The sequence below is a fragment of the Lonchura striata genome, chromosome 2 (assembly GCF_046129695.1).
Source record: "Lonchura striata isolate bLonStr1 chromosome 2, bLonStr1.mat, whole genome shotgun sequence".
Lineage (NCBI taxonomy): Eukaryota > Metazoa > Chordata > Aves > Passeriformes > Estrildidae > Lonchura > Lonchura striata.
Genome location: NC_134604.1, coordinates 101,593,373 through 101,608,584, shown reverse-complemented (window position 1 = coordinate 101,608,584; position 15,212 = coordinate 101,593,373). Strand labels below are relative to the sequence as shown.

The following is a 15,212-nucleotide window of genomic DNA, read 5'->3' as shown; positions in this document are numbered from 1 at the left end:
CAAATGCCTCATTTCTTGCCTGTTCTCACCAGCTGTCCAAATCTGACTTGACTCCTTCAGAGTCAGTGATCTTCTCAGCATTTCAAGCCAGGCAGACACCTGCCCATGCCTGCTCCTACCCTTGCCTTCCCTTCCAGCACACAGTAGGCCATCCATCCATTACTTTACCTCTGAACATGAACTTGCCTTCCTCACATATTCACTTCTATTTTGGCACATGCTCAGGCTGGGAACCAGCAGGGCATATCTCTGCAAAGTACACCCCGTTTTCCACTTCTGGATGAGTTGTTAAAAGCCAGTCATGGTCATTACCCTTCGGGTGTGCTTATGGCTCCTCAGGCTGTCTTTCAGCTGGATTTTAAGGCTTCTTCCTGCACAGCATGACTGTCCCATCTCTGAACAGTCAGTAATGGATGACCTAATGCAGCTTGGGGTATCACCACTGTCCAGCAAGTACCCCAGCTCACCACATGCCCCATGTACAACTAATTCTGAAGGATTCAGCAACCCTCACATTTTGCTGTTCTGAGTCAAAACTTTCAAGGCTCTTTCAGTTCATACTTAAAGACAGGGATGAAAAGCCTTGGCATGCCTGGTTCAGGCACAGAGGTCAAGATAGAATGACACATTCTCTGCCAGCATCTGTACCTCTCCACGGACTAGAGGGATGCACAGGCAATGACCTACTTTGTACTCTGACACCAGAGTTCTAGCCCAGACTCAGAGGGCTGAGCCTTCACTATTAACAAAACCTAAACAACTACAGCCATATTCCATGTTAAACACAAATGCCCAGAGCTAAAAGGAGTCAATTTGGCCACAGAAAACCCAAAGACCTGATTCCCCTGACCAGATCACCTTGCCATGGGAGTTTTTCAAGGCAAGTCAAAGCTGCCACTGCCAAGGATGTACTATCAGGGTAACCAGGAATCAGCTACTTCTGCAGCTCTGAAATCAGTTCTCTGTTCTGCCACCATCTGTGTGCCTTCAGCTGTCCATTGGGGTACCTGAGAGCACATCTGACTTCTGAGAAGTGCTCTTACATAAGCCAGATACTGATCCACAGCCCTCAGGTCAAAGCCAAATGGACACTGAGCCTACAAAGAGGAAGGAGGTTTCTAAAATGCTTCAAATATTTCTTCCTTCACACCATCCCTGGTGCTACAAACTGCAAGCAGCTATAACTTATTCCCCACTGCAAGAATCACTCTGCGTAAAACATCTTGGAAGGGTGTTAAACTGTAAGGGAGGCATCATGGGGAGTGAAACTGCAGAAAACAACACTTTTTTTTTTTTTTTTTTTTTGTTTCCCTTTGAAGGAAGGCTCCTGGAGGTGCCCTGCTGACCTTGAAAGGAACAGGTTTAGATTCCCAGTCCCACCATTTTTCTCAGAATGCATCTGTAGTCTTCTCACCCACACTGTGCCCATAAAAGAGTGAGTAAATGGGTCATCTTTTGCTGAAAAGGCAGTTTCCAGCTTTCTCTGACCAGAGAGCTTTCCATTGAAAGCTGAGAAGGCAGGAAGATTTTTTCAGGGAAGAGGGAGAAAAGTGTAAGTTAGAAAAAGGTTTTATTCTTATTTTCCACAGACCTTTGCAAAATAGCCTTTAATAAAAAGCAGAACAAGACACTTGGCTATATGATATCCCAATGACAAACTACACTGACATCTTAAGGAGAATGAGAAGATGAAAAAAGCTTTAGGGCATAACAGAAACAATCACATCAAAAGCACAACTGTGTTAATGAGATGGCAGCTTCTTTCTTTCTTTGAAAAACAATCTGAAAAAAACAGATTAAAAAGAGGAAAGTAACAAGATTAATGGTGGAGGCTGAGTAGTTTATAATGTAAGGAAAACGATAGATCACAAAATTTTCAGGTAACTTTCTTATCACATCCTGAGAAGAACAGACAACCCATTCTTTGGTAAGAATATTATATACTGTCTTCTTGGAGACAGCTTTTGAACCATATGCTATCACTCTAATTTAAGTGAGCACACATTGATGAAACAGATAAAAAGCCCACTGCAGGTTTTAGAAAATGTTTGAGAATATCAAAGTCAATTTGAAGCCTCTCTGGTTGTTACGTTTACATTCACTGTGGTTCACATCTTAAGATGGCGATTCAGCAGAAGTGGAAGCAGTTCTTTAAGAATCCTTCTATTCAGTAATGATTTTGCTTACATCAGTGGGGCTGGCATGAGTGCTGCAAAGGTCACTTCCAGAGGAAAGCAATCAAGAGCTTAAAGCAAAGAATGCACACAGCCAGCAGTTGGAAAAAATAACCACAACCCACACAATACACATCTGATATGCAATTCCTCAAAAAAAAAAAAAAAATCTAAGTCATCTCCTTTGCATAGGCAGCCTTGGCTATCTCTTTATTTTTCTGTGTCATTTAGGGTTCTGGTATCTGTATCACATGGTGTTAGAAAGGGGGAACACACCAAGACAAAAATAAAGCCTTTAGAGCAGTTATCAAGTCTTAACAACATCAGTCCTAAAATATGGAAGTTTTAAGCCAGCAAGACAAAGGGGTGCTTTACCATATACCATATACATTTTATCATGTGTTTCAGCCTTAGCCACATCTGCAATTCCCAATATCTACAAGATCAATAAACAGGTCAGCTGCGCAGTGATGATGGGGAGCAGCTCACAGGACCTTCCATCTCCCTCCCTGTGCACAGGTGAGGCTCAGACCTCCACCTGCACATGAACAGCCCTTGCATGTAGCAGTGTGCTCTGCAATGTCCTGAGCCCTAGCAAGTCATCTGAGACACCTCACCTTTATTCATTCTGTCAGTAGACACAGTTAATAAAGAGGGGTAAATCATAGCTACAACAAGCATGTGTAAAATTCCATTTTAATATTATAATAAAAATAGAGATTAACAATATTTTACCAAGCACTACTGTTTTCTTTCCCATTCAGGTGGAAAAGCTGAACAGAGGTGCACCATCAGCATGAAGTAGATCAAGTGAGCAGTATGTGTTTTTCTTTAAGTTTGCCAATTCCTTCCCAGGAAGTTAAATGACTAAAGCTGATTTTTTTTCACAGAATATGGCAGTAATGGGAAAAAAATCAAAGGGAGGACTGTTGAATCATCTGCCTTGCCTTTGGAGCAAAGCTCAAATGTAATTTATTTTTCTGCAGAGCACAGAGAGCATTAGGCACTCTAAAGTATTTAAGAGAGAAAAATTGCAATTTCTACCAGTTGTCATTAAAACACTGAACCACTTAAGGTTTTGATGGTAATTTTATCCTGCTATCAAAGTATCTTGTGCAATTTTTAATTGGAATAACCCGTGGCTAGACCAGATGAAAGAGAAAGGGCATTCTCTTGTAATGTAGCAAGAAGGGGACAGCCTCATTTTTAACTCCACTGGGATTAGATCTATTCTGAATTTGTTCAGGGAAGTCATGCTTTTCGTCTGGACTTAGGAATCACTTTCAGTCTGTCCTTCTGTTGAGCTTGACCTCAAAAGTAAGTTATGTCCAAGGATCCCAAAATACTTCAAAAATTAAAGGTTATTCCTTGTATAACTGAAGCTTAATTGAGATGGTTTCTAAAGCTTTATCTCCAGCAGTTTAAATTTATTTCCTTTTTTATCATTCATATACTGATACATTTTGCAGTGAAATCTAGAACAAATTAAATTAAAACATGGTCCAGAACTGCCAGAGGTGATGGGTAGTGGGGGAGAAAGAGCAACCTCTTTGATTATACGTGCCTTAGACCAACTGAACACAATCTTTCTGAGTAATCACATCTCATAGTTTAAGAAAACATGAACAGAAAGCTGTGAAAATTGGATTCTGTAGGAAGGGCAGTAACATATAAGAAAGCACTCTGAGCACCTCTGAATATTCTCATAAGGACAACAGGCACCAGTTCTGACTTACTGACTGCTCTGACTCACTAAGTAGATAGTGAGTAGTGTCAATACTTAGAGGATCAAATTAATATTACAGTATTTAGAATATCAAACCTCTACCCCAGCACATGCCATAGGCTGTAAATATCACATTGAAAATTAAGTTTCCTCACATCAAGTTTTTCAAACACAATCTCCATGTTACCTTTATATTTATTGTTACCTGAATCAGGATGAGTACAATTATCCAGCATGAACGTAAAAAAGTTGGATAGCTGAGTATGAAAAAGAACAAACACACTGATCAGATTAGGTCATCCAACAAGCATTAAATCTTTCTTACTCAATTACTTGCAATTTCCCATTTAGGGGGATATAAGTCACTATCAGCCTGCAATAATGACACAATTTGTGTCCTACTACAAAAATAGCTCCCTTTCCTTTTTTGCTATGAATTCGCCACTGACACTTCATGGAATACATAAAATGTTTCAGGGCTGTTTCAGTGCTGCTGATGTTTCTAGGTGTAATTCATCTTGCCTACCACCCAGACTATTTGCCTAGACTTCCTTCATAGTCATAGAAACAACTGCTACAATGCAGTGAACTGACTTCAGACATAGATGCTAGGATGAACACAAAGGCCTAAAAGTTCCAAATTTCCTATATTGACCCTAAAGGAAGCCTGGGCTGACACTGATACTGACACTGGGCTGAAACACTGATATCCTGTTGCACATATATTGCCTCACAGACAGTTAAGATCACCCACAGTGATCTGTAAATTACCTGCAATCCCTGGCTAACAGAGCTGCTATGCAGGAACCTATACCCTAGATATGCTGTATGGGTAGAATGGTGTCCTGATGTCTATGTAGTTACATTCATCTGTATGTCTGTGCATGAATACACACAACTTAATTCATGTGACAGACAGGGAAACAGTTTTATTAATCAAGATCCAGCTTTGTAAAAGAAATCACCACACACCCATTTTGTTTGTGCAGCCACAGTCCTGGGGATAACATAACTGCTTATATAGGAAGAATGGAAGATTACAAACCTGCAGCTGGTCCTGTTCATCAGCGTATTCGATTGACTGAAAGATACTGAGGGAATAGCGGCGCCTCATCTCCAGCCGGGCCATGGTAAAGCGGTACCACTTCTGGATGAGGATTGCAGCTCTAATGACTGTCAAAACAGAAAGCACTGGAATACACATGGATGCAGGGTAATCTACAAGGAAAATATGCATGCTGTCTTTGCAGAATTTTTCAATCAGATGAGAAATTCTGTCCATTGTGCATAATCAACAATAATATGAAGCCCAGTAAAAGTGAGACTGAAAAAATACAGGATGTCTTTACTGTTTCTGTCTTCTGACACAGATCCCAAGTCAGCTGACTTGCTCAGGACTAAGTAGTTAGTAACCTTCCCCATTTAATTGTCTTGAAGACAATATCCAGGTAAGAAGTCAGTCATGTTCAGCTGATGGGCACTATATGGGTTTCGGGAAGGTGAAGGAAGGACAGTTTGCCTTATATGTATTTCTTTGCCCTAAATGTATTTCTTTATCAAGCTGTAATGAAAACTCTTTGATTTTGCAAGCTATGACATGAACAACAATGTAATGACAGTATTTGCCTCTTCTACCAGAAAGTTTTTGCCTGCAGAGCTAGCTAGCTTGGTTAACAAAAGAACACGCGCCCCAAAAAGTCAATGGAACATGACAGAAGGCCGTTTTGGACTATGTGCACTATGTGCTGAATATGCATTCCACTTAGCACTTTAAGAAGTTGTATCTACTAAGGTCTCAGTCTGGAAAACTTGACTGAAGGACAATCATCAAGACTGCAGCCTGGAAGAAAGAGCCTGCTGCCTTCAGGCCTCATTCATGCCACAAAGAAATCACATTCCTTTAACTGCTCAGATAAAAATTTGTTAAGCAGAGAAACACCTGGTAGTAGAAAGAGGTCTTGGGGTGGGCACTGTCCTGCACTGCAAACCAGTAAAGAAAAGCTCTGTACTATAGGGACAACAGTTTATACCAGTCAATTATTGTAACTGATCACAAATACCAGGAATTTTTATACTGGGAACCGGAGTGAGAACTTTTTTTTTCTTACTGATAATTATGCAGGTAAGGGCAAATATTAATGGGAAAGTGATTCTATTAATAGAGAGTATAACATAAAGGAAACATTTTTATAAAAATGCTTGCAGATGCCGTAACAGCATGTTGTTTACTTATCTTACCATTAATGAATATTCAGTAAGGTTAAAATGGTAGAATTTTCTAGTCTAACCAAGCGCAAAATCCAGAAAGAATCCCATCCTGTAGATATTGCATACATCCTAGAAAATCCTCCTCCCTGAAAGAAATGTGATCCTTATATGACTAAGGGCATCCTTCAGACCGTACATAAACTCTGAGATATCTCTTATTTTCTGTCCTTTCTGGAAGTCCCAACACTACAGACCTGAAAGCCTGACACATTACAGCCAGGCTGTCACAACATTTCTGTTTAGAAGAGTACCTAAGGGGCAAAGCACAATCACCAGCACAGAAACAAATTTCCAGCATCAGAGCCATTAAATTTCCCATTAAAGCCCCCTGGGTTGCTTAATGGTCCTGAGCACTTAACATGGCACAGTTCCATTGCTATCACATAAGACAGATACATATCAATCACTGTGGTTAATGTTGCAAATCTAACAGAATGTTTCCTGTCTTTCTTTTTCTTTTTTTTTCATTGTACTTATTACAGCACTGTTATTCTCAGGACTGAATCAGAACATGATTTTCACACTAGGCTAAGCTGCATCTCTAACCAAAATTGTTATCAGTTACAGAAGGTCTCTATACCAACAAGTATCTGTTAAATTCATGTTATTAATGATTTAGAGAAATGTACAGCCTCAGGCTTCAGACAGAATGATGGTTCAGCATCGCTTGTCTACTGCTGAAGAGCAGAAAGGAAAGCATCCAGCAGCTCCAGAAGAGAAAACACAATCCAGGAAGCACACAAAATCCTAAGCCCCACATCAATGTGTGTTGATGGTTGTTGATCAAGAAAGAGTACAGCTCCTCATGCCCACTCCAAGCTTTTGCACACTCAGAAATATTCCCAAGTAGCACATCCCTAGAGGTCTTGCAAGGCACATGTGCAAGCCCACAGAGGGTTTGAGCTACCTCTCAGTTACAGGTGGGTCTGGGATTCCAGATGATTCCATTCTACTTTCACTAGTGTGATAGAGCACTGATGCTGCTTTGTAGTAGTATACACAAAGCTGAGTGCTGCTCTCAAACCAGTCAGCTGGGACCCCTGTGGCCATGACTAAGTCACCAGCTTCCTGTGACTCGTGTCCTGGCTTGGCAGCCAAAAGGAGCCACGGCTGTTCAGCATAATAATGTCCTAAGACTATGAACAGTACCATGTAAAATGGGTCTCTGCTGACCAATTAATTGTGTTTTAATGAAAAATCTTGAAAGAGAACACAACGGGTCTGCAAAAAAGTCTGAGTGAATCCTGGAACATACCTGCCTGTGCAAAGACTGCTGAGTTCATACTAAGGTGGGGTATGATTAAAAGGAGGGTAATGATCCATTAGCTTAATTTAACGTTTAACCAGGTCCTGTGGACACTTTCAGCTGACAGCCTCACTAATTGTCAGGGAGACTGTCAGGCCAGGCACTTGGTAGGCCAGAAAACTGTTTCTGAAGTAATTGTAATAGCCCTGCTTTATTACACTTGTTTCATAATTGGGGTCACACAACAGCAGGGAAATTGGGGCGGTGTGCCCAGGAATCCTGTGGTGTGAAAAGCCATAAAAGGTCCCACTCAATACCTTACCCCTAAGCTTTGCCAGTGACAGAGCGAGCACAGACGTGTCTGAAATTTAGCTTCTGTCCCAGATACTGCGAATCTTTTACAACCCAATCTGTCAATGTTAGAGGTGGCCTAAAGCTGCTTCCTGACCTCAGCCAGCATCTCAAAGCTATCCACAGTTTTAAAAAGAAAATAAATAGAAAATAATTTTCCCTGAACAAATATTTTGACAAGAAAACTGAGGTTGTAGGGGAGAGGAACATTGTCTTGCAATCCTCTGCTGGTGTTAGAGAGTGAACAACCACTTGCCCTGAAGATAAAGGCAACACTCACCATTCTCTGACCTCCTGTCAGCTACAGAACTGCTGCACCCCATGGCTCCAATGATGCTGCCCATCCGTTTTAATTGCTGCTAATATGAAGCATGCTTCTCTCAGCTGTTAGCATTATACACATTTTCTGTTGTTCCTTCAGTGGTGAGGGCTCTACTCCTTTGGGCTCCTGGGCTTTTCCTAGTACTCCTAAGAGGAATGAGATTGGGAAGGAGGGATAGGGGGGAAAAAAAAATGGTGCTTGACAAAACAGAATCTAAAGTATCTTCATCCCATAAAATCTTATTGCACAGCACATCCTACCTAAACTGGACCATATCAGGGGTTTTTTTTCCCCCACATATGATTACTGTCAATTTACAGTCAAGAGAAATTATTTTAGTAATTAATATAGTTTATTCCTTACATGTTAGCTTAATGTTAATGTGCAGCAGTGATTTCTTATATGAAGAATAGCTATTTAAAGCTATTCCTTACTACTGTCCCATTTAAATCTGTCCCTTACTACTAGGGACAAGGGACTATGGAGACACATTACTCTTCATTCGTATGATTTGAAAATTGGACCTGCAGAATTTTAAAGATTTTAAATTACTTGTGATAGTAATGCTAAAAAACTCCAATCCTTCTAACACTCCACTGATTTGAAAAGTTGCCTTACTACCCCATTTATCATCTTATTGCTCAGTGTCACCACCACCAGAACAGAATTTACCATAGCAAATTTACCAGAACAGACAGTACCATAGCAAATCACTTCATCAGCAGACTTCATTTAAATATACATTTTTCTATTACATTTCTACTGAAAACAATCCAAGGAAAAATTTTGTTTCATTAAATAGATGAACGAAATATATTTTGAAGTGAAGTCTTTTGGGTTTTTCTCCTGGCACTTGCTCAGTTCTGCACTAAATAGTATCACTCACTAATGCAATACATTCTCTGATCAACAAATTCAAATGAGATACAATTCAAACAATTCCTCTGAGATACAAAATGGATCAATTTATAAGAAACAAGAAAATAACTGATGCACTTAGATAGTGAACTTTGTTTTAGCTAAAGATTTCTTATATGATCACACTGACCCCTCTCTCTCCATCTCCAGGGATACATCTGACATCTCTATTATTTTATCTGTTGTTTTGTTTCATTGATATTCCATTTCTTTTAACTTGAGTTTTAAAACAAAGAAGAAATTCATCAGCATAAAATGAATGCTTAGCTACTATTTTCCTTTGGCTTTACTAGAAGAAATCAAAATAAAAGAAGGATACAAAAGAAAAAAAACCCATAAATGCATAACTAGGTGATTTTCAATTTCAAGAATTAGAAAACACTTATAGTTGTGGGTCTGTATGTGCAGATTTCAACATTTATTATTATGTATGATATCATGTTCTGTCATGTTAATATAACACAACTCTTTGTAGTTCTGGGGCTTTTTTCAGGATCCCACAAGACAAGGGTATCTTACACTTGAGCTGGGTCTGACTCCTTATGAGTCAGTAATTGATTCAGGAAAGAGGGATTTTAAGTTTGTTTTTTGTTGTTGTTTTTTTTTTTTTTCCCACAATAGACTGCTTTACTTCCTTCTGAAAGAGATATCATGAAATAAAAAGAAAAAAATATTCTTAGATTAATTCTGAGCCCATCAATGGTTTTAGCAGTATCAAATACAGCATTGATATAGCTAATAGCTCAAATTTGTCTTCTCTCCAAATAATTCTTGTTCTCCTGGTTACCATCCCCTCATTTACCCTTTTAAGAGAATCTCAGGCTTTCATTACTCCATCTCAAACAAGCCAGCCATGACTTGAACTGTGACCTGAAGACTGGCACTAAGGACAAAATAGACCTTACAAGCTAAGGTCTACTTTGACTCTTGATTAAAGGGCAAGTTAGCCTGCAAGTGGGCAATGGAAGCCCTAAACAGAACCATCACACATCTCAGGACTCCCTCCAAACCACAGCAAGCAATGGGCTGACCCAAGAAATAGGGGGCTGACTTGTGATTATAACCTGCTTTCAATGACTTCAGCTTTCCTCACCAGACATCACCACTCTCCTCCACATACCTCTAAATTCATGGACTTCTACAACCTCCTTGAGAAAAGAAATTAAAAGAGCACAGGGACAGAAATTTTATTGCGACAGCCATAAGTGAAGACTCAAACATACACTCAGAGCTTGAAGGAAAACTTGTGCAGATATATCCTATCATTAAACCTCCTAAAAAGGCCAAATCTTGCCATCAAAGGGCTAGTCCAGGGGAATAATCACCACCTTTAGTCCCACATATCTGCATTCTAAAATGGACAGGGTGAATATTCAACTACCTTTTCATGACAACTTCTCAAGTGGCTATGGAGCCATCCTCATTGCTAACCTGCATGCCCAGACTCCAGGCCAGGAGCTTAATTTCTGTGAGCTACTTTCTACACAGTGTAGCAGTGTATGGTGAAGAATCATTTGCCATTACCAAATTCCCCCCAAATGTTGGCTGATAAAATGGAAAGCTGGGCTTTTTACCAAGGTACTTCAAGAGACACAAGGTATCTGGATGAGCACTTGAAACATAACACTGTGTTAATATTCTGGATATTATACCACTGATTTACCTTTAAGAGAGAATCTGTCATGTTGACTAAAAAGCAGGCATTCAATTTCTACAAGTCAGTAATCTGCCCCACTTTTAGACATAATTTTAAAAATTGCTAGATTTCTAGATTTCTCCCAGTTTAGCAAAAAAGCCAGTTTTGTGATAGACAGGCACTAAAAGCACAACTCATCCACTGAAGGAAAATAAAATGTCTTTGCAATCATGCCAATGGACACACACAAAGCTAAGCCAGAGTGGCACATACTGCTCTTCCCTGGACAGGAGCCACTGAAGGTTACATGCAGCAAGTGCTCCAAAGGAAAAGGGAAGTCCTGTAAAGATTTATAGCTGACTTGCAGTAAAGTCGGATAGCAGGGTCTTTGGGCAGAGAGACATCCTTTAAAGCACACCTTACCTTTTAAAATTATTTGAACTGTGCTTCTGGCAGACAAGTGTAAACTAGGTTAAACCTGAGGATATGGGAGCCATATGAATAAGACCCACTGTGATTTAAGTGGATTTCTTACTCCTCTGTCTTTTTATTTGTTTCTTACCTTTGATAAACAAAAATGCTTTTATTTTTGTTGGGATGGGATTTCCATAATTATGCTACTTCCTCTAGAAGTTGTTTCAACAGTTCCCTCCAGCAATATGCCTCTTTTCACAACTCACCCCTTTTCTCAATCATATTTTTGAATAGGTAGCTATGATCTCCTCCCATTGCATGTCTTAGGAGGTACATGTACATGGAGAGGTGATAAAATAGAGACAGTTTTAAAAGAAAGATCAGATGGATGGATGGATGCTTCTAATGACAGAGACTTTCCATTGATGCTATCTTGTATATTTTTTTTACTGTGACTCACAGATTTCCTTTAGAATTGTTTTCCTTTCCAGTTCCATAGGACTGCAGAGAATGTAAAAATGCCATAATATGCATTTGTAATGGATTTGCTTCTGTGCATTTCTGAGGAAATGAAGCTTGAAAGACTAAAGTACCCTAGAGAAGAGAACCCAGACATTAAATCACAACACTCAGGTCAGAACCTGCAGAAGAAGAGGTCTCCAAAACTGTCTTGTTGGGATTGCCAAGGATGAGAATCTGGAGATGAGTTGAAGATCTCATTAGCTAAAAGATCCACCCTGCAGAAAGTAGGATGAAGCAGTCAGAGTCAACTAGCAGAGTGCAATGGAACCTGGCTATGGCACGGGAGCTGTAATTTTGACAACAGCACTGAATTTGATCTGCCAAGGGATTGATATGAGAACATCAAACATAAACAAATCAGTATGCGATTAGGGCTCCATCATTTTACATCCATGGAACAAACTAACATTTCTATCAAGTGATTTTCAGTGATTATAAATATGTGAAAGACAGAAATGAGAAAGGCTTTTGTTAACAGATAATTTCCTCTGCCTGCTCAGAGAAGCAAGGCTAAGCTCAATGTAGACTGATGGAATGATTGCTATAAGTGGCTGTGTTGACAGACCTCAGTGCTGGGGCCAGGAATCAATAGGGAATGGGATGCATGTGGTGGCTTGAGCACTGGCCAAATGTTAGTAAGATACCAGAAAGCCAGAAAAGCCTGAAAGAGAATAGGATAAAGTCTTAAGATGGACTCATATTCCTGAGCCAAAAAATGCACTGCAAAAAGAAATAAAAGCAAGAGTAGCAAATATGTGAATATGTAGATAATTCAAGCAATCCCTCAGCTCAGGAACTGCATGCAAACCCAAAGAGAATCTGTAGAAAAAATGGTGGGAGAATGCTATTTAAATCAATAAGGGGTACATTTACTTTTGGCGTTTGTTGGTTTTGTTTTTTTTTTTTTTTTTGGTTGTTTTTTGTTTGTTTTGGTTTTTTTTTTTTTGGGGGGGGGTGGGCAGAAAATAAACAAAGCAAGCACCCTGGGATTTTTTTGGGGTTTTTTTTTGGGTTTTTTTTTGCAGCAAGACTTTAGGCAGATTTGGTTTTAAAAAGAGAAAAAATAGCAAATACAAGTGGACAAATGGGATACACATTCTTCTTCACCTTGAAGAATAAGCAAACGCACCATATCACTTTCCAGAAATTCTAAATGCCTCTGGGGGAGATTTCTTTAGGCAATAAGGGGAAAACTGAAAATCCCGAAGCAAATTTGGTTCTAGTAAACTGAACCCAACTGGAGCATAAAAGTTAACACCCTTTAAGCAAAAAGCTGGATCACATACTGTCCTGCAGTTAATGAGTTGGATCACATACTGTCCTGCACTTAATTAGCAGGGTCTTAATGACATCCTGAAGAAGCAAATCTTCACAATAAACATGTGTTGAAATCTGAGCCAGTTTAAAAATTAAATTCATGCCTCAGCGTGGTTTTAATGAAATTTAAGTTAAGCATTAGAACAAGGTTCAAAATATAATTAAAATTATTTTTCCTAAAACAAAAAATGCATGAAATACAGTGGTCTCAGATTTCATCTGTACTCAAAAGTTCTGGATAACTGATTCAGTCCAGGTCAAACTATAGTTTGAAGCACAGTGATTTTTCTCATGGCAAAATCATAAATAATGCCACATACATCTGTCATTTTGTTAATTTGCTCTTTAAAAGTGACCTATATATATATATATATATATATACCCCACCCAAAGATATTACCTTTTTTTCTTTCTGCTTCAGCAATACCGAGATTTTTTGTACTAGAGTACCTTTAGAAGACTCTTTTTTTAAAGAGAAAGCAACCCCTGAGGGGTGCAGCTCTGCAGAACAGGTGATCCAATTCTCTCTGGGGCTCTGGAGCTCAGAAGCTGCAATGCACTTGCTCTCCACCTATTTACACAGCTCCCCGAGAAGAAATCTCTTGAATGCTGCTCTCCAGAAACTGTCAGGAGAAAATGTTTTCATCGTCCAACCTGATGTGAAAGCTCATGGCTGCAGCCCTCCAGCTGTGCTGTTTCCGTGTTGAAAAGCTGTTTTGTCACCATGCCTCCTGAATCTCAGGCAGAGAAAGGGATGGGCTGAAGTTATCTGCCTCGCATCTGAAGTCACATGATCTCTTTCGGCCTTTCTGCTGTGTTGAGGTAATGATTTGCATTTTAGCAGATCTCGCACACTGGAAAAAAACATAAGGCTGTCCAGGTTATTTGGTTTTCTGATGTGACTGGCATGGTTATGAAAGCCCTTAAGGAAAGAAATATTGAATTTACCATAAGGCATTGCACCTGCATGCAATACAATATATAAGTGTTCTCCAAATCACTCAGTCATACCCAGATAATGGCACAAGTATGAAGCATTCAGATCTTGTGTTGGGAGCCACTGTACTAATGCCTTCAGTTCATTTCTTCATGCATGCACATGTTCTCACCATAAACGTGTGACTGGAATTCTGTGGACTCAGTTTATGCTTTGGCTCGTCTTCTCCTTGTGTGACTGCTGGGAAGGGATTGGAGAAGCTGAGAAGACAGCAGCCTTGCTCCGGTCAGAAACCACGATCTGAAATCAAACCCTGACCCCTGGCAGCGCGTCCACGTCCACATCTCTGACCCACTCTGGCCACGCTGCCCCCTGACTCCCCGTAATGGCACAGGATCCCTAGGGAAGGGCAGAGCCATCATGGTCATTTGTTGCTGCCCACTGCTCACACGACAGCCCCTGAGGAATCTGCTCCACTGGCAGTGCATGGATAGCATGGGGAAACTGTGATTTTGAACACATACCTTGCCAAACCACTCAAAATGAGGAGATGTCTGTAGAAGTGTGATAGTGTAATATCACCACTACAGTCTCGGGCCCGGTCCTCTTCAGCATTTATGTTCATCAGGACACCATTGCCCCACTCCAAAAGCCAGGGAGGGGTTGCTTGCTTTGCTTGCTGCTGTGCAGTGATGGAACAGAGCACAGCAGGCATTTCAGTGGGTCAGGGCAGGGCCTGTGGGTCCAAAGAGGACCACAGGTTATAAAGCATGCTGTGGTGGGAGAAAGCTCCATGTGCAAGAGCACAAGATGAAGACCACTGTGCCCTTGTTCTGAAGCCTCTTCAGGTGATGGAGCCCCAGCAGGACTGGATAGAAACAAAAGATTTTTGAGAATAGAGGCAATGTAATATCTGCATCCTCCTGCCCCTTCCCAAAGGTCTAACAATACCATAACGTGCTATTTTCAGAATTTTTTTATCATCAGTGTGGTGACAATTCTAAAGGCATCAACCACTCTACTCTGAAGGACAGAGTGATCAAATCCCCTTTTGAAACAGACTTTTATTAAGGTACACAAGATATTTAAAATGCCAAACCAGCAAAGCAGAAGGCATTTGACTGACCGAGCTAGTCCTCTGAGGTTCTGGAGTCCCAGAAACAAGCTTCCACTTTCAAAGCTGTTCCTCTCCTGTGAGACAAGACAGTAAATGGAAAGCATACCAAGCGCAATAATTCTGCATGACCCAGAACAGTTTTGATATTTGTTTTTCTGGCAGGATGCACTTTCCCTGATCTGAGTTACAGCAGCTAATCTTTTATGCATGATCATGCTGCTCTGCCAAAATGCATGCAAGCAAAACTACATCACAACCTCTTTC

At 40.2% G+C, this 15,212-nt stretch overlaps 1 protein-coding gene across 2 annotated transcripts in view; it reads right to left on the bottom strand.

Annotated features, from left to right (window-relative positions):
• PPEF1 (protein phosphatase with EF-hand domain 1) overlaps positions 1–13,644 on the bottom strand; it is a 35,026-nt gene extending 21,382 nt beyond the window's left edge. Inside the window, exons 1-4 of one of the 2 annotated variants that reach the window (XM_021553001.3) lie at positions 13,295–13,644; positions 8,046–8,233; positions 4,946–5,073; positions 4,106–4,157 (exon numbers count right to left, since the gene is read on the bottom strand). In XM_021553001.3, coding sequence (XP_021408676.1) covers positions 4,106–4,157; positions 4,946–5,073; positions 8,046–8,109 — 244 coding nt within the window. In that variant the 5' untranslated portion in view covers positions 8,110–8,233; positions 13,295–13,644. Of the gene's footprint in view, positions 1–4,105; positions 4,158–4,945; positions 5,271–8,045; positions 8,234–13,294 lie in introns of those variants that run through there. The other variant, XM_077781630.1, reaches the window with a different exon arrangement.
• Positions 13,645–15,212: the final 1,568 nt, after the last annotated feature.